Here is a 24,373-nt window from a genome sequence, read left to right on the forward strand (position 1 = left end):
ATCCAGCTGGCACCGAGGGTCGACCTGCCAGCGATAGTAAGGTGGAGGTCCTTGCTGTTCCTTTCGGCTTGGATGAGATTAGGAATCAATGCAGATGGTGTACAACATTGAGAGCGAAACTGAGAGGCATGTTGACACCCTTGTCTTCTCTGGAGTTTGAGAGTGTCAGGACGGGGTTGAGTCCCACTTAGACTGCTTATGCTTCTTTATGGACTTATCTGATGGCTTGAACAGTGGCAAATATTTGCCGCTATAAGGACTTAGGAAGCGAGAAAGGGACTTCCCTTTGACCTGGACCGGTCACAGCGAAGAGTCTTTCAATGTTTGAAGATACAAAGTTGCACCTCATGGTCCCATATGGCCTTCGGATTCATCTGGGCGCAGTCGTTAAAGACCTTGGAGTTGTGACCTGAGCCTAGGCATCAAAGGCACACTTCATGGGGATCGGTCAGTGACATTTGCTTGCAACAAGGTTTCAATCTTTTCGTTTTGGGAGGTGACATTTTCCCTTGCACACTGGTAGTTTGTAGAATTTAGAGAGAAAAAATAATCTCATTAGAATGGAAGGAGTAGCTACGCATCCACGTTTGGGGGCATGGTAAGAAAGGAACCTACGTCAGCGTCCTTAGTGGGCTTGTATGCAAGCTCGGCACAACACTTCCAGAGCGGAACGATGTCAGCACAGAGCCGCAAGACAGCACCTGCCGTTGCGCAGGGGTACTGCTAAAAAAATTCCTGTCAGACGCCTAGGGAATATTAAAAAGTGAGGAATGTGCGGTTAGGAGTTTCCATCAGAATGTGATAATGTTTTGGTTGAGATTTTACTATAAAATAGCTGGGTTTGAGGGATCTCCTTTCAGAGATCTTGGGCAATCTTAATCTGAGAACATGGAGGCATGGGGAATCTAGAAGATGAAAGAGCATTAAATTCAATGAATTCTTCAATTTGAATCAGAGAGGTCCTTTTCAATTAGACTGTAGATAAATGAGGGGTAGATAGGCTCTTATTTAGTCACTGCAGGTCCTTTTCACAATCATGTTTATTCAGTGATATACCCCATAAAACACACCTTAAATACAGGGTAAAATCAAATTATCATGATAATAATTAATAACTTTAAAGATCCAGGTTTACACTTTTTCTCCTAATCCACATGCAATATAAATATTTCCTCCATCAACACACAGTAAAAGGCAAGGTGTCAGTTCGTAATAGTCATAAGGCAGGTATCAAGTTTCTAAAACAAAAGGAATGGAAACATGGGTTCAAGTATTCTCCGAAATATAGGAGGACAACCATATCAGACAAAAAGCCAACAGAATCATTTAAAATAAGATAAAAATGTTAATCAGTTTATTTAAAAAGACAGTCTATTGTAACTAACATTCACATTAGGCCACACAGAGTCTCAGACATTTTGTTACTGTCATTGCCAAATTTTAGCAAAACATATACTGAGTTCCACTGACCTGAAAGAAAGACTTGGCTTCTTTGTACCTACATTCAAGCACCCTGGATTCAGACATTTCTTCTAGAAATCTTGATACATCTTTTGGAATTTTGACTTTCAACCCATCAACGGAAATGAGCATTAGCTCTGGCCTAGGAAGAACAGAATAGAGGGAGGAAAACACTATTTCAATTTGCAATAATATATATTCAAATAACACTAGCAAAGAAAGCATCATTTTCATAAAGTTAATTGTGTTATTATATTAACTGGACTATGTTTATGGCAAGGACTAAATTGGATTCTAAATACCTTTAAGAATTTTGTTCTCATATTCCTCTGGAGCCTGGGGGAAAACACAAGCATGTGCCAACACAAAATGAAAAAGCCCATAGAGTGGAGAATTTTTATATATAAAATAGAAACTCGATTTTGTTTTTCAAAGAATGTGTGGATTTGTACAGAAACTATAAGGTTGAATTTTATCAACAAAATAAATCAAGCTCAAGGGCCTCTGAGAGGAAATGTCAATATAATCTGTGCGATGTGTTGAAGAGAAAGCTGCTGATTTGTCCAACTACTTCTTTCAGTCTGGCTTAAAATATTGTGTGTTTCACAGATGAAAGCAGGCATGGCTGCAATATGACCCAACCCATTATCGTGATAGTGTCCAGACAACCTCTCTTTCTCAAACTAAGTGTCTTTGAGGTTACCTAAGAAGTGATGAACGTCACTCTTCACAGAGTTCTAAAATGTTCTCAGAACTATCCATTCTAACAGGTATGATACAGAAGATAAAAACTGGCCCTGTGTTTTACAAGCCCTAACACTGAAATTGTTTGGGTTTTAACCAGTTTTATTTGAGTATCAATTCCTAATTGCAAAAAGCCTAATGTCATTAAAGCGATTGTCAGCCATTAAGATGGCACAAAGTTAAATACCTGCTACTCTGTACTCATTTGTGTGCCTTGCCGGTCAATCAACACAAGGCGGATAGATTTAGTACCATTATATTGGGTTTTAATGGGGAAAGCATGAGAAATTTGAATCTGTAAATAAGAATGTTGCAGTGCAGAAAGAAAATATCAAACTGTTAATATTCCAATGCAAGAACTATCTACTAACACGTATTGTCAGATATCTTTGTATTGAAAGCTCACTTGTCATAGGCACCAGGATTTCGCCCATAATGTAGCTTGCGAAAATGCACAAATGTTCTGTCCATGTGTTGCCTGAGACGCAATGGGCCGTGCCAGAGGTAGTTACCACTCCTCTCGTAAAAGACAACCAGATGTATGGTGTGAGCTGGCAGCTTGAATATGTAGTGCAGGGGGATTTCGGTTCCAGAGAGGTCGACCATCCCTTCCAGGCGTGGATCTTTCCCCTGGATCTCCAGCCACTGGAACCCCATTTTCTCAGCAGCCTGGAACAAGCTAAGCTAAGGAAACATACATGATCAGAATGACCTTACTAACAAATTAGAAACAAACATTAAAGCAAGACTTGACAAGTTATTCGGATGGATAATATGAATTTTAGAAAGATGGAGATTACAAATGCTTGTTACTTTGGTTTTTCTGTAAACATACCCGAGGACAATTACATTAACAAAACTACCTTGCAACCAGAGAGAAATTTGCTAAATATCAAATAAAACAATCATGAACGATAAAAAGACACAAAAAAGCCATGCCTCCAAGACCTCATTTAATGGGACCTCAAAACCTGACAGGAGCTTCAGGTTTTACATCTGAAGAAAAGCAAGGCGTACTACTCACTCTGTACAAAAATCCCTTCCAAAAGAGAAAGGTTCGCTTGCGCTCCAGCTTGCGTGGATTGGCACACACTTGCTCTTTTGTTCTAGGGTTGAATTTCTACTACAACCCCATTAAGATACTTAGGGGTATTTGTTAAATTCAACAATGTTGGTTCTACTACTTACAACTCAAATTTTCTCTCTCTTTAGTTCTTTTGTTGGCCATATCTTAACATTTTCAAACACACAAATATCCATGTTCATTTATGGAAATCAAAACTGAATATTCTGAAAGTGGCCCTATTGTATTGCTGAAAAGCCTCACTGTGGATTTGTACACAGAGGTATGGCTTATCTGAGAGCTGGTACTTCCATATTCCCAAGTTTTATATCATTCTATTAGTATTTTGCATCTGTGACATAAGGAAAGTCAGAACAAAACACCAAAATGAGCTGGGAAAGATGAGATAAGACAAGATAATCAAGGACGTCAACAGTGGATAGAGGAATACGGGTTTATACTCACTGTTACCAAACTGTGGTGGACACTACATGAAGAGTGGTGACAAGGAACAAACTTGTGAGGAACATAACTAATAGGAGATACAAACCCTGGGAACAGGCAGAGAGGAGTAGATGTATACTAAAGCCCAAGAGGAAATGGGTGCATAACAGGTACAAAGCCATGAACTCTAAATGATTAATATAAAAGCATACAGTTCATGGAGGAATGTTGGAGCAGGAGTGTAGAAAGGGAGAAACAAAATACTGGCACACAAAATGTCAGTCAGATAATGTCATTTTGCTCCAACATAAACTCATTTGAAGATTTCCAATGGGCATCCGAGTACTACAATACTTCATGCCTCTGGCAGATGACAGTACAACATTAAACTACAGTTTAGACAAAAATATGGATGCCTGGAAACAAAACGCTGCTTCGAATTTAAGCAGCCATCCGCTACACGTTACTACGTTGTTCATGTTTTTGCAAACAAGAGATGACAGCTACAACCTTGTTTGTAGTCAGGAAATGCTATTATAATATGTTATACTACAAGTGGCATAATGCCATTTTTAAAATCTTACTATCATAACATTTGTGAAGAGAAAACAATTATGAAGGGCTAAGGGGGTTGACCAGCATTGGAACCACTGATCTGCAAAGCTTCAGTTATGCAGTAGACATGCATTTTCATTGCTCACATGAGTTTGTTCGTTATTTTACCTGTTTGTGTTGCCTTTTATTTTAGATGTTAGAATTGATTTCTTTTTTGGAAATATTTTTATTCATTTTTAACTCTGAACTCAGGGAATATAATAGCATAGTGATTGTAGGACCCCCTCGTGAGGGTCCAGAGTGTGTTGAGATCAGCAGGGCAGGCAGGGGCAACTGTGCCTCAACTGTGGTGGTTGAAGTCATATTCCTCAGGTGTCCTAGGCTCTGAGAACAGAGCCCAGTACATCCCATTCTGCACTCTCGTGCTAGTAAGGGCGAGCAGTTAAATGTTTCTCATGGAGGTATTCTGGGAGTAGAGACTCAGAACTCAGTGAAATAGACAATAACTGACTGTCCAGCCTAGTGACTGTCATAGTCAGAATAGTCCCTCAGATTACCGTTTGGTGGTGCCGAAAGGCATGCTGTCACCTGGGTGGTTATCAATTCTTCATGCACTTCACCTCAGGATCCATGCAGAGAGATCTGGTGATCCATCAAAGCTCAGAACTGTGCCTGTTTCAATCCCAGTTAGTTCTTGTGGGTGTTCCACACTCTGGTGACATAACTGGGCATCTCCGGGACACAGGCGCACTCTTTCCCTCTCTGTGCAGACAAGCTTCTAGGTGCTAGTCAGGCCCACTGCTCTCCACCAAGGTGCTCATATTTAAAGTGATGTCCCCTCCCCTCTGCGAGTCTGGCTGTCAGACAGACATCAATCTAGGTCTTTGAGTACTGTGTAGAACATTCCCTTCTTTGATCAAGAATAGAGTGGAAATGGAACAAAGTGGAAATGGTTTGAGTCCCACCTTTATATTGGTTTTCCAAACAAGGGGATGTTGCTTCAATCTCGAACGTCCAGGAAGCACTTGGAGAGTGTCAGGTGGGTGGGTGATTCTCAAATGTAATTTTTGGCCTGAGTGCAAAAACAGCATTTGTGCAAGGTGATGGCCCTCACAACAGGCAATAACAAGCCTGGCTCCAAGAGTGAGTACCCAAAACATGAGCACCATGAAGTGCAAAGGCTCTACACTTTTCTGTCACTAGCCTTCCTGAAGTACCACTCAGTGAAAGACGAAAGGGCAGTCCCTTCCTAGACATCTCCCTAGCTCAAACAACAGAATATGCAGCTGCACCCCCATTTTCCACCATAAACCAAATGATATAATGGCTAATCAAAAATCCCCTGCTCATAGTTTCTACGAATAGCCGCATGTTCATCCTCCCACACGCTCCCACATCATGCTCCTCATTCTAGCACCAGGAATGCAGGGAATAACTCCATTGTCTGGGGAAGCTGTACTACATCCTCCATCGTATGCCAAGTCAACAAGGGACAACCCAAAATGGATTCTTCTTCCTCCAACAACCACAATTCAACACACTAAGCAGTCTTTAAACCATACATATCTTACGAACAAGCATGTAACACACATTCAGAATGCCGGTTTAAGTGTCTGTGTGTCAGATATTAGTGGAACTTGACATGAGTTATGCCAGTTGGTCCTGCTCTCCATCTGAACCAGGAAACGTTCTGCTCAGTACTTTAATCTACAAAAACCTACGCTGCTGCTACTGCTTCAGGTCAGCAACTCAAGGACCTGGACTTAAGTCTCATGTCAAGACAGAGCTCACGCTTGGTGCGCCCCTCCAGGTTACGGACAGGTTCTAGACCTCGCTGGTTAAGTCTGATAAGACATGGCTGTACCTGCCCAGGAGGACCGTGGGGCTAAGCTACCTAAGGAAAACAATGTTCTGCCAAAGGCATTAATCCTTTTTGACTCTCAACCCTCCCCGGGGGACGGTGTTTGGATTGACTTTACTTCTACATGCCTGAACCACAAGACTTTTAGGCGTGTGGCTCTGAGTTAGAAAGGTCAGGGTTCCTAGTACTGGTCTGTGTTGCCTTGCCACAGATTGTCTGACCGGCAGAGGTTACTATGGCTCAAACCAAGTGGCCCCAACAGTGTCCAAAAGAGTTTTACTAAATGACAAAAGTCTTCTTTTTCTGATTCTAGGTAGTTCGAGCAAGAGGGAGTTGACACTTCATATGGAGTGGATCCCCCGAAATTTTGAGCTTATTTGTAAGGTACCCAGGTGCAGGGCCTAGGTCTATCATGGTGCAGGACTTTCAGTGCCATGCAAGCTATCTTCAGCTGATCCTAACTTCAACTGGGTGCCAGCTGAGGGAGTTTAAAGAGGGTGTGATGTGGGTGAAATGCCTTGCTCCTGTTTTTGCGGTAGCCTCGAGTAGTGCTGTGCTTGATTTCGGTAAACCTGTTAGGGTCACACTTCCATAGTCGGGTCTGAAAGTGACTAAGAATTGGACTAAGATCTTGTAGTCTGGTGGTGAGATGAAGGGTTTAACCTTCAGAAGGTTACGCTGGAGAAAGGCACTGTGTGTGGATGTGCTGACATGCATTTGCAGGTTAAGATATTTTCCAGGGTTATCCAAAGGAATTCTGTTGATTTAAGGGTGAAGGGTTTACATTTGAGAATGTCTGGTTATTTAATTCATTCTTGTATCAGGGGATAACTGTGGGGTCGAGAGAAGAGTAGGAATTTAGTTTTCATGGCATTTGAATTGAGGTGTTTTTGTGACAGCCAGGTCTGGGTTTTCACTGGAGTGTCACAGAGTCAGGTGATATCTTCCATGGAGGACATCTTCAAGTACAGAGAAGTGTCATCAACATACATGTGGTACTTGTTTCATGGTCTTCACCTGCGGTTCCAAATATAGGTTAAAAAGTGTGAGGGGAGATTGAGGTACTCCCATTTTGACTGGGAAATACACTGTTGATCGAGTCTTGTATCATTTCATTTTCAGAAGCGGTTGCTTTTTACATTTGTTTTATTTTCTCCTCGAAAGGAGGTTGTGAATGCTTTGCAGATTTCTGTGAAGTTGCTTGTGATCACTGTGGGATTGTGGGTCCCATTTGAATTTCGAAGAGTTTAGCCACGTGTATTTTGTAAGTACAAGTAAAGCCTTTAATCAGTACAGTGAGGGGGAAGCAAATTGTCCTCTCCTCGTCATGAACAGTGTCATGTGAAACAGTTGGTGTGCCCACATCGTGTCAGAATCAGGGCTGAATACGGTCTCCAGCCTCTGTGAATACTGCTGTTGCGAAAGGTTGAGGATAAGGTTGCAACTTAAAAATATCATAATGCAGCATAAAGCTGGTGCTGGCCAGTGTTGACTAGGGTTGGAGATCAACATCAGCACTGGCCCCGGTAACGGCACTAGCAGTATTAAAATCGGCATGAAAGGGAAGGGACACGTGTGGCCAATGAAGTGTGGGTGTAAATTCTGTATTAGTGTCAGTACAGGTCTTGGGAACAGGTCCCAATGGGACAGTCGGAGTTGAGGGAGGCCTGCGACTGGAAGTTCAATTGGAAGCTTATGTGGTTCCATGGGTACCATAGGTGCATCAATGGGAACGGGCGGAATGTGGACAATCTGTAGCATAGCTTATTTGAAGGCCACTGTTTGCTATGGAAAAATTCAGGGTGTGCCGTGAACAGCAGCAGAGCCGAATCGGGATCAGAAGAGAACCTTGCAACTTCTAGATAGATTTTAATGGCGGGGTAGGGTCAAGTCTCACTTGACATTCTTGTTCTTATGGCACATTTGCAACTTCCACTTACTTGAAGACTTTGAGTGGAAAGTGGACTTCACATTAGACTGGCCTCCTGACCACTAGCGGCCCACAACTTCGAGTGGGACCACTGTGTCAAACACGACCTCTTCTAATGCTCAGTTACATGGAGCACACCTTCAGCTCTCTGAAGGCCTTCGGGTACACGAGAGTACACTTTTCACACAGCTTTGAGGCCACGCATCATAGGAACACGTCGTGGGTGTCCATAATAGACATCTGCTTTCTACAGTTGCAGTACTGCTTTAATCCGGTGGTTTTTAGTGGGGAGACATTTTCCATAGCATACTGTTTGGAGATTCTTTTGAGTTATCAGAAGGCTAGCAACATTGGGAGTAAAACTCTGGAGCCACGCCGAATGGCATGGAATGAAATAAATAAGCCGCAGCACACAGGGGTGGAGCTTAAATGCAGCTCCACTCATTACTTCCAGGGTGGTGAAAGGTCGCTGCAGAACCACACAGCACTATTTGTCAGTCATTTCTGGGAGAACTTTCCAGGTCCACTCCAGTGCCTGGAAATTTTAAAGATGAAGCATCTGCAGTTAGAGGTATACATCACAAGCGCTTTTTCCATATAAGAAACCTGCCTCTAGAGCATACTTCATTAGTGAAATAAAATTCTATGCAAGTTTATGAGATCATCCGATTTCCTTAAGACTCAACTGTCAATAATATTGTGATGTTATAGCCTTGCTGGCTAGTTAAAGCAGGCATCTGAACACAGTTTAGTCCGACACTAAATGTCCTCCCAATGTGCCTCCTTAAAACAAAAAGATGCAGCAACGAGGACTGGTGGGGATTTTATAAAAAATAATTTTATAATAAGCTACAAGCCTTTATGAGAATGCACTGGAAATAAACGCTGTGTTTTTATTAACCCAAAAACCATAAAACTGTTTGCAGCAGCACATCCTCTAGACTTGTTGAGAGAGCTAAACGCCTGGTTTTGAAAGTAGTATGAAGGGTGGGGTGTCCAACTTTTTATTTACTTCGAGCTACTTATGTTCAGTGAAAATCATCCTGGGCTACTATTATTATCAGTGTTGTAATAGGGACCACATCAGACATGACTACATTAGTGGCCACCCAATGAAAGGATACCAGCAGTGATCACCTCAGTGCATCAGGCCGGACTGCCACCAGTAATGTAAAAAAATTGGAATTCTTCTGCATGGGTACTACACAGCAGCCATAACTGTGATTCCCCTATAATCGTATTAGTAATACATTGTTCACACTGTGCACGATGTAACACTCAAATATCTGCATTAAATCTATATTTCGGAAATGCGACCATTTTCTCAAAACATTAGATCATAAGTTCTAGAAATACACAAATTTGTCTTTAATACATTCTTTTCAATTTTGGTATACATATTCAGTAACGCAAAAGCTTCTAATTTAGTAGGCTGGGCTGCACCCAGGAGAGCTACTTAGAGGTACCTTGAGAGCTACCAGTAACTCACAAGAGATTCGGGGAAGCCTGATCAAGGGTCTGCCCTTTTTTAAATCACTGTAGTACACTGGATGAATGTGTAAAATGGATTGGCAGGATAGGAGTAAAGCAGTGCAATGGAGAGCAGACAGTCCTCTAGTGCTCACCTTGTTCTGTGGTCTGACCACAGGCATCAGGCCAATCAGGTATAGGTTGAAGAGGCGAGAGGGGCTATTTAGAGCAGGTCTTAGGTGTTAATCTGTAGATAATTACCATTTTAGGCAGGTACACAGGAGACAACTCTGGAAAAGGGCCAAGTCCAAAAAGGTGATGTAGCAACATGCCATTATTTTGCCTGGGCCAACAAAGTTATTCCACTTTTAACAATTACCTCCATAGGTGCAAGACATGGCACTCTTAAAATGGGGGACAGCATGCAATAAGACAGGCAGACTGAGATATGGAGAATGGCTCTAAGCAAAGGAGAGGGCAGTTGGCATGAAGGGTCCAGAAGCATGACAGATTTTCCATGTGCAAAACACAGAAGTGTGAATTCAAACAACATTTATTTTGGAGCCATTACTGTGTCTTTTGTAGCATTTTAAAAACATAAAAAAGAGAAAGTATGTTGCTTACATTGAAAGAAAGCATGCAACTCTAGCAATAAGACGTTTACCCCAAAAGTGTCCTGCAGTCCATATTACACATCATAACAGTCTCAATGAACAGAAAACATGACCCCCAAATCATCTGGCAGTTTCGATCTCCTCAAAATAAATTAGAAAAAAACTACATGCGTAAATTAAATACATTTCAAACTTAAACTTTAAAATCCAAAATGTTGGCCATAGGTGATATATATGAATATTCACAACCATTCTTTAAACACAGGAAATGGTGGATTAGTTAATGGTTTCGGTGCACTTTTAAGGCTGTATAAGGCACTGTTTTTTTTTTAAAAACACAAGCAATCCAACTTCGGACTGTGGGTCATACCTCACGTTTCCACTGTTTTTCAAGCAGAGCAAAGGTGGTAAATTCCCTTGGAGAGCAGAAGTACTTGCATCCATTGCTGATACTGTCAGGGGAGCTCCTGATCTGCTCCAAGTCCTTACTAACCAGACTGAGTACTGGAGGGTCTATGAGATACACTGGTACATTGTGGCTCGATACCAGAGCAAGAAATTTTCTAACGACACGCTGTTTGCAAAAGAAAAAAAGAACAATGATCCTGGTTATGTTTGACTGACATTAAGCAATATGGCGGCTTTATTTCTATTCTAGTCAGTACTCTAACATCAAAGATAATGTGGCAAATTTTTATTGGCTGATGTAAAGGAGTCTGCTATAACACGTTACACAAAATAAATTGGACAGTCAAGGGGATTAGTCTACATATGAACATGTGACACAAATGTTATCACTCCACACAACAAATAGAATATCTCGACAGGACACAAGCATAGGTATCCAGCATTTGGAAAAGTAACACGCAAGACTGAACGTGGTTGAACGCTTGTATAACAGCAGGTCCACCAAACAATGCATGAAACAGGGGATGGATAAATTGAACGCTGCATTCAACCAATGATCTATATTGGGGGTTGTCATAGAATTATCGTAAGAAGCAAACACCCTAATGTTTGAAACTTTGCTACTGCATGAATTGAAAACACTCAAAATATACAACTCTGACATGGCACAAACATATCCATATTAAACACTTCTAGGTAGCCATGAGCCCGTTTTTACCAAGGGGTAGGAATACAGTTTAGTATCCATTACTTTAGAATTAAACACTTAGTACAGATACCCACACTGTATGAATGTATCATGTTTACAAGCTTTACACAAGACACTTTTAATTGGTATCTACAGTAGTTAATATGGATTGAGATACATATTGAATACAATTTGGATACCTCTACATCAGACACCCCTTTTTGGCATACCATATTTTTCTAATCGGTTACTTCTATTTTTTCCATTTTTCTTTCACAATTTATCTTCTTTTTTTAATTGAACGGTGCTAAAAATAGCATTGCATGTTACTTATTATTTCAAGGCACAGCAGCAAAGGTAATGAACTAAATGATAAAGAGTAAGCTATGAAGAAATGAATGTAGGCTATGAAGAAATTAAATATACATTGTTATTAAGACAAAAAGCCTCATGTTAAGTGTAGTGGATGAGGAACAGCAGTGATAACATGGCATATGTCCCATCCTCAAAACTTGTGGTTCCGTCGTTCTATTTAGAGTTGGAAGAACTTCTTTATTTTCTATGGCAGAGCACGTGCTGGCTCTGCCAGGGAGAACCACTGACCAGCAGCCCACCCAGCAGTGGTCCATCGGTCAATGCATGACAATAATTTAACACTATTAGTTCCAAACAGGAAATCAAAAATAAAGACATCCAAGCACTGGTAATAAAATACCTAGGATATCAGGTGGAATTTCTTTGTTGCTTTTCAGTAATAAACTCCCACTTTGGCAGTTTGTTTTTCAGAATACAAAACTCTTTGCGGAGCTGGCGATTAAACATGGAAACCGCTCAGCAAAACTTCAGTGTCTTCAGAAGAGGCAACATGGCAGCTTTGCTGAAGGAAGAGAGATCTTCGCGTGGATGGCGCAGATCTTTAAGTATGGTAGGTAGTCTTCCACCAGGTCACCTTTGTTGACCTGGTGTTCGAGCAGCCTCATTCTCCGTCTCAGGAATGTCGGTGTAGAAGGAACCGCACTATCCTGGCTATCGTCCTTTCTGGATCATCTCTCCTTCCAGATCTGGGAGAATAACACCCGGTCCTCCGAAACACCCCTCCAATGTGGTGTACCTCAGGGCTCCTCCCTGAGCCCCACATTATTTAATATCTACATGTCCCCATTGGAGGAGGTTGTCACCCCGTTCGGAGTGAGAATTGTTAGCTACGCCGACGACACACAATTAGTGGTGTCCCTATCCCACCCAAGCCAACAACCTGCGGATCTTTACAACTGCCTGGCGCAGATACAAGGTTGGATGAACCGGTCATCTTTGAAACTCAACGGCTCAAAGACTGACATTCTCCTCCTTGGGCAGAAAGGGCTTTCCCTTTCACATAACATCTGGCCACCCTGCCTAGGCTTGCCTCCGGATCCGAAACCCGAGGTTAAAAGCTTGGGAGTGTGGCTTGAAAAGGATCTATCGTTTGCAACGCAGGCAAAGAAAGTAGCCGGGACATGCTTCGGGCTCCTCAAATCCATTCGAAAGATCCTGCCCCTACTCCCCCCTCCATCCCAAAGACTGTTGATCCAGGGCCTGATACTATCGAGGCTCGACTACAGTAACTCCATCTATTTAGGTGCTCCGGAGGCAACCTCGAACAAGCTACAAAGGATCCAAAATGCAGCTGCTCGGATCCTCACCAATACTCCTGCCAGAGCCTCGGCCAAACCTGCCTTGAAGCTCCTCCACTGGCTCCCGGTAAGAGAACGAGTGAAATTCAAAGCCCTGTGCTTGGCTCACAGACTGCTTCAAAACAAAGGCCCCTCGATCCTAGCAGAATTCATCAAGCCATACAAAGCCCCAAGATCCCTCCGGTCAGACCAGGAACATCTCCTTGTCATTCCCAGAGTTAAGAAGGCACGCACAGGCAGAAGGCGTTTCTCAGTTCACACAGCACGCCTATGGAACGCCCTACCCCGCGATCTGAGATTAGAACCCAACTATTTACGTTTCAGGAGGCAGCTGAAAACTCACCTCTTCCATCAGTTGTAGCTCCCCCCCTCCCTCTGCGCCCCCCCCCCCATGACCTGGAGTAGTATGGATGGTAGCGCTGGGATACCCACGGGTGACTACGCGCTCTATAAAAATATTTAATAATAATAATAATAATAATAATAATAATAACACCCCAGTTACAAGATAACTCCTTGAACCCTGAAATACTGAGTCCTCTTCAGTGTGGTTTCCCCGATTCCAGTAAGAGAACTGCTGCCATTTCCACCTGCCCCCTCCTGGCACGGATGCGCACAAGGAGACATAGGGTGTGCAGAAACTAGGCAACTCAATGACCTGAGGCAATATGCCACCCAAGATTTCTGCTGGATATGAACATGTACTTGGTGGCAACAATCCAAGACACAATCCTCCCTACTAACTATGCCTATTCATGATCCACCTCAAGGAGATAGCTTGGAGCACATGGCAGTCTTGCAGCCACCTTTATGGAGGCTTGCAAGCGAAACAGGGAGGTCCATTCAAGAAGATCTTGCACTCTCTCTAGAGAGAACTATTGTGAGGCACAGCTTTCCCTGTTAGAAACCACAGCAGCAACCACTGCTACATCTAGATCACCACTAACTAAAAGAAAGAGTGACAAAAGACAAAAAGTATATGAGAATGACACACAGAACAAAAACCAAGGTCAGCCACAGGTGGTTCACACAAATAGTTTTCCAGAAGAAGCCTTATAATAACAGTTCCTATGACATAATTCCTTGCAATGGTTAAAAATAGAAGCTAGGTTCAAAGATCATCTAATAAATAGTTTTACGACGCTGTAATAATTTTTTATAGATTTTAGCGCCTTAGTGTTGGGAAGATTTAAATAACTGGATGCGACGATGGATCTTTTTTCCACACTATCAACAAACCGAAACAATAACTTGCAAATCAGCACTATAAATCGCACACCGTGACAGCACGTGCACTCTCAAGTGGGCCAAGCCCCGCATGAACCACAAAAAAATAGGAACCCTGAATGTTCCTACTCTAGGAAAAAATCCTGATAACTTTAATGTGTCGATCGCAGATCATGTATACCCGTAGGCCAGCACATGTATACCCGTAGCTTCCTCCAGAATGCACACCTTAGGCTACCGCCATCTTCTTCACAGACGGAAGATCGTCATGTCCTAAAAATAAAAAAGGCGTTCTAGCTAAAAAAGAACTCATGCTGGGGCCATGATCTATCGGCAGAAATACGCTCCTGCAGAAGAACCGCATGGGTAGGAAACCAGGCAAAGGATTTTCGAGGTGACTGTATAATTACAAAATTTGAGGAGACCCTCTGTTGTAAATGCTTTCCTTCAGCGCTTGCAAACCAGGTATCATATCTAGTTCTATCAAAGTTCTGCCTCTTGGTTATTTATGTAGATCACCTCATCTGGTCTCTGCGGCCCCTTTGTAGATAAATGATGGTCAGGGGGAGTTCTGAACAGCATGTGCAGGGGTTTGAGATTAAAAACAAATTAAAATTAAAAGTACATTCGTCACTAGTGCAATTGGACGGACTGCCTCACAAGTTTTCACCAGAGAGTCAAAATCAATCAAAGCTCCGGGACGTCAGGCTGAATGCTTCTAGATCACCGCTTTCCCTAACTCAGACCGGACTTTTTTGGTTCATGAATATGATATTGTTTGTCTTCAAGAAACATGGACCACTGATTCTTTCTATGTAAATGGCTATTATTCTTGGCATCTTCTGGTTATCCCTTCGAAGGAAGGCAGGCAGGGCAAAAGGAGGGTTAACTATTTTGAGATCTGTCAACTTAATCAAGTTGGTAGTCAAGAAAATACACTCCACTCCTCATTATCAAATGTTATTATTTATCATTTCTGCATCGTTTGACCTGTTGCTGGTTGAAATTTGTCATAATATTCTTGACGCAAGTGAAACTTCTGTGAAAGAAAATTCAGATGAAGAGATTGCCAAGTTCCAGGACAAGCACAAAAAGGAGCGTTTACTCTTATCACTTGGGGATTTTAATATAGGTATATGTAAACCTGATTAGTATAAGACATGAGGTCTTGCAGACTTTGATGGGAGAACTTTGACGCATTGTAAGCTTGCGCCTTATGGAGAGGCCTGAACCATCATTATAATGGCTAGGGATTTGGTTTTTGGCAGTGACTTTGTCTCTTCTGAAGTCATGTCTTACTACTTCTAAGGGCAATGATAGATGCAATACTATAGACCATGTGATTTTGTCTGCTGACCTAGCTCCACTTTTTTTTTTGTTTTCGCTAGCTATAGCAGCGATCATAACCCACTTATAACTGCTTTTAACATTATTTTAAGGGGAGAAATTTTTTGGGTGAAAGTCATGAGACTGAGTAATTGCAGAACAAGGGTGTTAAAGTTTAATTGTGAGAAAGTAAACATAGAACAATTCTTGCAAGAACGTATCAGGGAGAATCAGAACCTTTCACTGTTATGACCAAATATATGGAAGAACCAGCCTCCATATTAACTGTTTTCAACCTGTTGTGTGCCTCCATATCTTTAAACTGACAATAAAAAAAAGGCGGCCAAGAGCCAACCTCCTCAGGGTTGGTTCAACCATACATGTACTGCTGCTCATCATGGTCTTAAAGCAGTACTGAGAAAAAGTCCACAAGATAGGGCTGAGATTCTCACAGCCAGAAAATCGTATAAGGAGATACTGGACGTGAGGAAGTCTGAGATCTGAGCTAAAGCATGGGTCAATCTTAAAATGGCAGGGTCTCACAAAGACAGCTTGGCCTTTTAGAAGGTAGTTAATAATTTGTTCTTTACTGACCATCATAGTTCAAATGTTGAGTGCCTTATCCCTGTTCAAAGGTGGGTTGAGCAATTTCTTTAACAACATACGGAGAGAGTAGGGTCCTGGGGAATTTTTTAAGACCAAAACACAGTTACAGCCCCCTTTATAAGACTATGTGCTAAACAGAAATAACTGTGGGTCTATACAAACTATTAACTCTGTGTTATACTGTGTGTATTCTACAATAAGTTCAACCATATAGGACTAGTAACTTACATAGGGACTACTCACAATGTGATAATGTTCCCATCAGTTACACGTTCTGAACCGCCCTGGTCATCATTTGGGCCATTGCACAGAGTGGTATGTCCACCCTGCAGGTAAGAGTGTTCTTAGTAGTGATAACTGAAAAGCAGTGCTACAACCAAAAAAGGTGAGTGAAAAGTGCTGACTGTTAAAATTGGAGAGTGAATTTGAAAGAACCTAATTTAATAATTGACAGCAAATCACTTTCAATGTTAAAAATATCTAGTGCAAAGTAACAGTAGTTTCAAAACAAATATCTACTGCATGTGTGTTCAGGTCGACATGTTTCTGCAGTTTTTTGACCCTAGGAAAATGGAGTAGGGTCCTGGGGAATTTTTTAAGACCAAAACACAGTTACAGCCCCCTTTATAAGACTATGTGCTAAACAGAAATAACTGTGGGTCTATACAAACTATTAACTCTGTGTTATACTGTGTGTATTCTACAATAAGTTCAACCATATAGGACTAGTAACTTACATAGGGACTACTCACAATGTGATAATGTTCCCATCAGTTACACGTTCTGAACCGCCCTGGTCATAACACAGAGTTAATAGTTTGTATAGACCCACAGTTATTTCTGTTTAGCACATTGAGCAATTTCTTAACATTTTGTACCCTGAATATCCTGATTCTTCCGCAGTAAATGTGGATGAGGCCACTTTTGATCAGTGAGAACCTCTCATTTTTAGTAAAACTATTAGCACTAATGAGGTCGCATTTATAACCAGGAGAAGCCCAGGTGATAAGGCCTCAGGCCCAGCTAGAGTTCCTAAGGAACTCTTTAAGGAGAACTTACTGATCTAGGCCCCTTGATTGGCAACTTGATACAAGCTTCTATAGTCAGCGCCCTAGTTTCATATTGGAGAGAGATAATTTGGCCCCAATTTTCAAAAAAGGTGATAGAAACAACCCAATATACTATAGGACTATCTCTTTACTAGATAGCACCTTTAAAATACTGGGAAGGATTTTAGTTTCAAAATAAGAAGACTTGGCGATAGAGAATCAGGTGTCTGACGTACAGTTTGGCTTTCGGCCAGATGTAGGCAAAGTCTTGCAGTGCCTTAACCATCTTGTAATCAGAAAGTATGTCAATGCCAGGAGAGGAGTTATCCACATGGGGTTTATGGACCTCTCCTGCGCTTTTAACATAGTACTCTGATCAAAATTGTGGAAGTTTATGGAGGAGATGTATATTGATAAGACCTTGATCAATTTGTTGAGTCGTATCATTGGGCCACTTCAGTTAGAATTTGCTGTGGCACAAAGGGCAAACTTTTCTGGGGGATTAGGTTGACTCAGGGGGGTCAATCAGGGTTGCGTGATGGCCCTTTTTTGTTTTTACTCCATATAAATGGGCTAGAAAAGTAATTTTGTCAGGAGGATAAGGATGTGTCCCACCTAGGGAATCATTCAGTCCCAGTACTTCTGTAAGCAGATGATGTAGATTTAATAGCTTAAATCCCAAATGGGTTGCAAATTTTCACTGGACGCTTTTAGCTCATTTATAAATGTTTCAGGATTAAAAACAAATCTAAATAAGAACTTTGTTATGAGCTGTGGACCCACGAACACTAAAACTAAGATCTTTTAAATAAATGGAACAAAGGCGACCAAGCTATGCAAGTCTACCTACCTTGGTATCACGTTCAATTACACTATAAGCTGGAACCCGTTACTCAATCTTAGGGTATAGTATATGCAAATAGCAATTGAATCTGTTTTTCGTTTTGCCTCTAGATTGAACCACAACTGAAAAGGGAAATTCTGCCTAGTTATAAAAGCAAATGTGTGCCAATTGGCTGGTGCAGAGGTTTGAGGTTAAGGCAAAGATAATAGGTTGCAAAAGGTGGAAAACTAATTTTCGGGCAGGGTTATAGCTGTCCCCTAATCAACCCCCACCTTTTTGTGGCATATGCAGAGGACGTTATTAAGTTTAACTCTTTGTTGCTCAGGCTGAGCGTCTTGACAACACCAGAAGCAAAAGTCTCAAGGATGAATATTGCGGATTGTCAGTCTCTAGATAACGCGGCTGCTATACCTTGGTTGGCTTTTGTTAAGTTAACTTTCACTAGGTTGGGGCTTTTGCTAAGCCCGAGAGCATATCAGTAAGTCTACCTTTTTAGTCAAAACTTTTTTTTAATCTCCAAAAAGAGACTTGATTGATGGTTTCTCGTAAATTGAAGACAGGAAGTCACTCGTGGTCGATTAAAGAGTTGCATGTATTGGAATTACATCTATTCTTTTTCCCCCATCCCACAGCATAGATTTCATATGACCCATTTGTGTTTTAATAAAATGTATTTTTAAGTGGCGTTTCCCATACAAGCAGCATGGTTTGTTTGTTGATTTAACAAACATTTTCTGTAATATCTCAGAACAGACCACAATCCATTTTACCCTTCTCTGCACTTTATATAGGTCTATTCTGAAACGTTTTCTAGTGCCAATTGTACAAAAGGTTAACACCAGACAACATAAAGCCGCACTTTTTTTTTCTTCTCTTAAACACAAAAATTAGACTCAGACTGGATCTGTCTGGCTATAATGAATTGTATTTGATGCGGTTTTTCTGTGAGGAAGATATATGGAGCCCATGTCAGTTTATAAATCGCATGTGATGGGGTTTTAACTGCCAGTGTGCATAACTGATCAACTTATTCGATATGATTTTAAATTGTATGCTGAATTGTATTCAGTTTGTTTTTATTCTTAAGTGCTTTTATGGTTTTGATTTTAAACTGAATAAAACTATTTTGACTGACTTAGCATGTGCATGATACTAAAAGCGTTATTAGAATTTTGGAGGGACGAGGGTCATGCCAGAACTGACTTTATTAAGAATACAGGATTCCAGTTGCATTGGCCACAATCGCAAAAACAGCAGCCAGGGCATGCACACTCTTGGACATAGGGTTGTATTGTTTTGCGGTCATGTATTTGTCCAGAACGCTGCACGGGCATCCTGTATGTTTCACACTTGTGAAGTGTGCATGTAGCATATGTACAGTAAGAGGGCTCTGTGTGAGGGTAAGCCCGAGTATTTAAACCACTGGGATCAGTTTTGGATTCTCCTGGATTAACACTGCACAAGAAAGATAAGAACAGTTTCCTCAGATAACAGAAAATATTGCCTGTATCCTGGTGGAATGAAGACAGGCTACCTTTAGAAATTCCATGAGGACTTTTGTTAGCAAGGGGCTGCTAATTAGTTCTTCCTGAGCACTGCTATTTGGTTGATGGTAGGATGAGGGGTGGGACTGCAGTTGCCTGCCTGTCTGCCTAGCCCTACAGCTTGAGAGTCTGTTCAGGAGGTGAAACTCAGCATATCCTATGGAACAAGTAACATCCAGAAGAAGCCAACTTTCTGAGCATTAAGCTAGGAGCAACCAGTTTGATAAAGGGTTCCCCTTGTTCATCATAGAAGATTCTTGACAGCCTCGGTCTGTTCGGCGTTCCATCTGACGTTGTGGCTCAAATAGTCTGTTTCGGATCTGCATCTGCGGAGGTGACTACATCGGGGCTGCAACTGCCTGCATCAGGCAAGTCAAGACTAGAACTGATGTAGTGACTGCACCAATCAGACGCAGAATAAAACAGCCCTGGCAACTGAGTCAGTCCACTTGGGGCCTGTTCTTGTTTCAGCCACATAGCCCAGTTGAGGCTATTCCCCATACTCTGGCGAAAGGAGGCACAGCAGTAGGGCCTGAACCTTTGTGCAAGCGCCATGTTCACAGTCCACTGCTGTACTGTGCTGGGTGGCTGCATACAACAAGAGAAGGGCTCTGCTTGGCCTACTCAGCAGCATTCATTGGAGGCTGCCAAGTAGGCCACAGGAAAGAAACCAACGCATTACCCACAATACCACTAGCAGTAAGAACTTTTAAACAACGTGAAACGCGTGAGCATTTGACTTGTGTGTATTTAAAACTGCACCCAAGCCATATTCATGCTTGTGCCCTAATTGCTAAGTAGGCAAAACTATCCTTTGATGATTCCAGGTGGATTTATATGAGGAAATCAGTTGCTGTAGCACCACAAGGAGGACTGCACCAAGATCACTGTCTTGCATACTGAATTGAAATGGTGTGGTATTTAGTGCTATATGATTTAAAAGTACTTTCTTTTCTTCAAATGACAACACTGGGCTGGGCACTGACGATATTAGGTCTGTTGATTGTTGTTGTTTTCTAAGCTCATGGCCCGCACATTAACTCCCAGACACAGCTTTGAGTGCTCACACTCACTTGTCAGAGTCAAGTGTGGAAAGGGTTGTACTTGGTACAACCCAATTTTACAGTCATAGTGAGACAGCTTTAGGACACCAGTGGCTTGGGACCTCAACTACCACAGTTACGATCCACTAGCGTCTGTCTGCCCTGCCCACCCCAAGCAGGGTCTGGCAATGGGAAATATTTCAATTGTGTGACACTATGTAAGAATCAAAGCCCAGCAGTGGCAATTAACACACCTGCCTATCACTGCCAGAGACTATCCTCTAGTTACAACATCCATGCTGAAACATCCCCCCACTTCAAGAGAGAGCTTTTGATATGAAATTACATGGATGCTTTCATGAAGATAGTACCTATGCTTTTCTAAAAGGCCCACAGCCAGGGACAAACTAAGCACAACATCCCACTGGACTGAAAAACGTGAAAACATACTGGCTTCTGCATGTGGACATCTGAATAGATTATAAACCAACCAGTCTGGTAAAATGAATACGTCAGAACTGCATTATGGCCATTCCCTTTTCAGGATTCAGAGCACTGCAATCTGGAAAATGGCATATGTTCCCTGTAAGACAGCCTGCTCTAGTTCTTGTTTGCGACTAGTAGGGGAGCCAAAGAAAATCTGCCCAAACATAAATTATGTGATGTTTTCACCTTGGTGTGTCAAGGCGCACCGTAGATCCATAAGTTCTTTTGAAGCAGATATACATCTATTTATACCCAACAGACTGCAACTTTTTCACTGCCACAACATGTTCCACTATCATTGTTTTTATTTAGACTATTTGCAAGCTGGGGTCTTTGTCAGACATTAAAGAAATACAGTTCGATGGCTAGCTTCAGGAGGGTGGTGGTGGCTCTTTAGATGGATCAAAATGAAGGGGAAACCACAGAAAATGTTCATTAATTTGAAGTCACAGACAGACGTTTCTAATTTCAAGTAAGACAATTGAGTGGCACAAAGAGGAGTTGCTGCTTTAGCATCACATTCTGTAATAAACAACTATAACTCAAGATCATAGGCACGGTGGCAAGGCAGATATAGGATTTTACACATATAGTCTGCAATGTCTCTACTGTTTTTGGACAGAGTGAGGACATAGGCTCCAGGACACCAGTTAAACTTAAAAATGAATAAATATAACAATGTACATCGTGGTGATCTTACCCATCGTGGACTCTCTTGTGCCGTCAGAGTTCCTTTCAACTTGGAAAAAGCAGATCCATTCTGACAAAAGGCAAGTGAAAGAACAAGTCACAATGTGGAAATGATTCGGATCCGTTCACATTGAAGTTACATAGTTTCAATCAGTAAGGAAGAGTTCCAAGCAGCACAATTGCTTTGTAATCTATTCACTCAGCGGGAGAGGTGAGCAATGCCTCACTGGTGCATGAGCAGCATTACAAAAATAGAGTGTTACCTATTATTTAACAGAAGTGATATTTCCTAATTGAACACTTACATAAGTTAATGTGTGCGCATCGATAAAATTAGAAAAACAATGTAAATAATTGTAGGCGTGTTCTTAATTTCCTGGGGAAGTGCAAATAATTACTTGAAAGCCTTCCAGCAAGTGACATTAGTCAGGCCCTAGGAGCTAAAAGGAAGTCATCAATGCAACCAAAAGCAGTGCTTGAAATAATCACAGCCACTAACAATTGCTGTAAGTCCTATTCTAGTCACATTGTTTTTATCCACAGTGCCACAATAGATGGGCACCAGCCATTTGCAAATATAAGCAGGTCACAAACACCATTCTTAGTCAATTAACACCTCAATCTTATTTAGAAAGACCATCGTTAAACTGGGGTTTAATGTTAATGAGGGATTTATTTCAGAAAATAAATTGAGCTGTGTGAAAACTCTCATAAATGGAGACCACTCTGGTGTAGTGCGAGATAAACGATCTCTTCCCCCACCAGGAGCCAATTAATGCTCAATGCTGCTCAATTTTGTTCCTGGCTATAAAGAACGCCTGAGCATGGACACACATTATATCTGATGATAGAATAGCTGTGTAGCATAATGACATACTTTAAGAAAGTTAATTGGAGGAATGAACAGTTTATTGGCCACATTATTCTTTACATGGTTTATTAGCTCCTCTCTGCTAATTTGTAAAAACATTTTGGATAAGTAAAATATGGGGGAGGCTTCTAGATTTTTATCAGCAATGTTTAATGGTTTGATTAGAGAGTTTTGGCATAGATTTACATAGTAAATATTTCTCTTGGTTATCTCCCATTGATATGAAAGACAACTTGTTACAATTGGTGTAGGATTGAAACTTTAAAGAACACTCCTGTAGCTGAGATAAGGTTTTTTCTTTTTTTTTTTTACGTTCAATTATTTCTGTTTGATTTAAATTATGAATCAGAATATTCTAGTCTAGGATTAAATTAGTGCAGAGACGGATTGATAGCTGAGTTGCTACAAGTTAACACCTCAAAAGAAAAATATGAGCGTAACAGGGATAGATAACAAATAAAGAATAGTAAGAATATGAAAAAAGAGCGCCATTGAGATGGGTGGCAAAAGTCCCCAGACGTGGCTTTAAGTGTGTGTATGAAGAACTAATGAGGAAGTATTACAGAGGAGGCCAAAGATTGAGATGACAGTGGGATTATATTTTAATTAGGTTAGATTTCAGATATAATAATTGCATCTTGTAAGAAATTGGGTTATTATTATAGGGGGTTGAGGACCCGCTTCAAATAATAACCACAATCCTTGTAAGGGTGAACCACTGAGGTAACTAAATAAACCTGAGCTCACCCCCTGATAGTTATGGCACTGAGCAGACAGACTGAACTTAGAGGCAATGTGTAAAGTATTTATACAGAACTAAAATAGTAATTAGGTTGAAAGGCAAAACAATAAAAATACCCAAACAAATTACAAAAATATAGTATAATTTAATAAATACAATGTCACCAAATTGACAACAATTAATAAAGAGAAGTGGAGGTACAGATTTTCGAGAAATAGCACCAAGAAGCATAAAGTGCCAATGATTGTCAAAGGTCATGATAGAACAGGGCCTAGGCACAATTTGATGCTAACTGTGATTGAGTGCAAATCGGATACACTAACCAGGTTCGCCTTAGTAAAAGATTTTACCTTCTGACTTTAGTCCTTTAAGTCCTAATCCACCACAGGAGTACACTTCTAAAGCCCCCTAGGACAATAGCAGAAGCATTTAGAGACTCAATGTGGCAGGCAGTCAGTCATACTTTAATTGCCAAAGACCAGCAGGGCAGTTGCTAGAAAGACCTCTTGGAGCTTGTTGTATCCCTGTAGCTTTAACAGGACCACAGCTTTATGACCCTTAGAGTCCTCTTTTTTGTCCTGAGTACAAGAGGGAGAATAGGTCCAGCCTTCTAGGTTCTTCTCATGTCTCAAGACGGCAGGTTCAGGCCTCTTCTGATCTTCCACAGGTCCATCAGTGTCTGAAGTGGTTGCTTGGAGATGCCAACTTTATGCCTGGCGCAAGTTAGTGGGCGAGTTAGTGGAGACACTTTAACTAATGGGATGAAGGTTCGAAGGCTAACCCTACCCATTTTGTGCATTTTCAAGATAGCCAAAGTCTTTGATCACACTAAACTTGATCTCTAAAGGCTGGGTGTTTGGGGAGGGCTATACTATGGTAATCCTAGTGTTCTCCCACAGCCAAAACTAAAATCCAGGTTTATGCTGCCCTTGTACCCCCAACAAACTCAGAGGCAGCCGTCTGGTAGAACATAGATGATCTTTCAGCAACCAGACAGTGGATACCCACAAAATGTTTTGCCATTCTGTTTCTCT

The 24,373-nt window shown here is 41.4% G+C and overlaps 1 protein-coding gene across 4 annotated transcripts in view; it reads right to left on the minus strand.

Moving 5' to 3' along the window:
- FKTN (fukutin) overlaps positions 1 to 24,373 on the minus strand; it is a 111,333-nt gene that overhangs the window by 45,682 nt on the left and 41,278 nt on the right. For 2 of the 4 annotated variants that reach the window (XM_078676667.1, XM_078676666.1), the window contains exons 3-6: positions 21,737 to 21,796; positions 10,513 to 10,716; positions 2,612 to 2,889; positions 1,471 to 1,603 (exon numbers count right to left, since the gene is read on the minus strand). In XM_078676667.1, coding sequence (XP_078532793.1) covers positions 1,471 to 1,603; positions 2,612 to 2,889; positions 10,513 to 10,716; positions 21,737 to 21,796 — 675 coding nt within the window. The remainder of the gene's footprint in view (positions 1 to 1,470; positions 1,604 to 2,611; positions 2,890 to 10,512; positions 10,717 to 21,736; positions 21,797 to 24,373) is intronic. The other 2 variants (XM_078676670.1, XM_078676669.1) reach the window with 2 other exon arrangements.

This window comes from Lissotriton helveticus, chromosome 2_1 (assembly GCF_964261635.1).
Source record: "Lissotriton helveticus chromosome 2_1, aLisHel1.1, whole genome shotgun sequence".
Classification (NCBI taxonomy): Eukaryota; Metazoa; Chordata; class Amphibia; order Caudata; family Salamandridae; genus Lissotriton; species Lissotriton helveticus.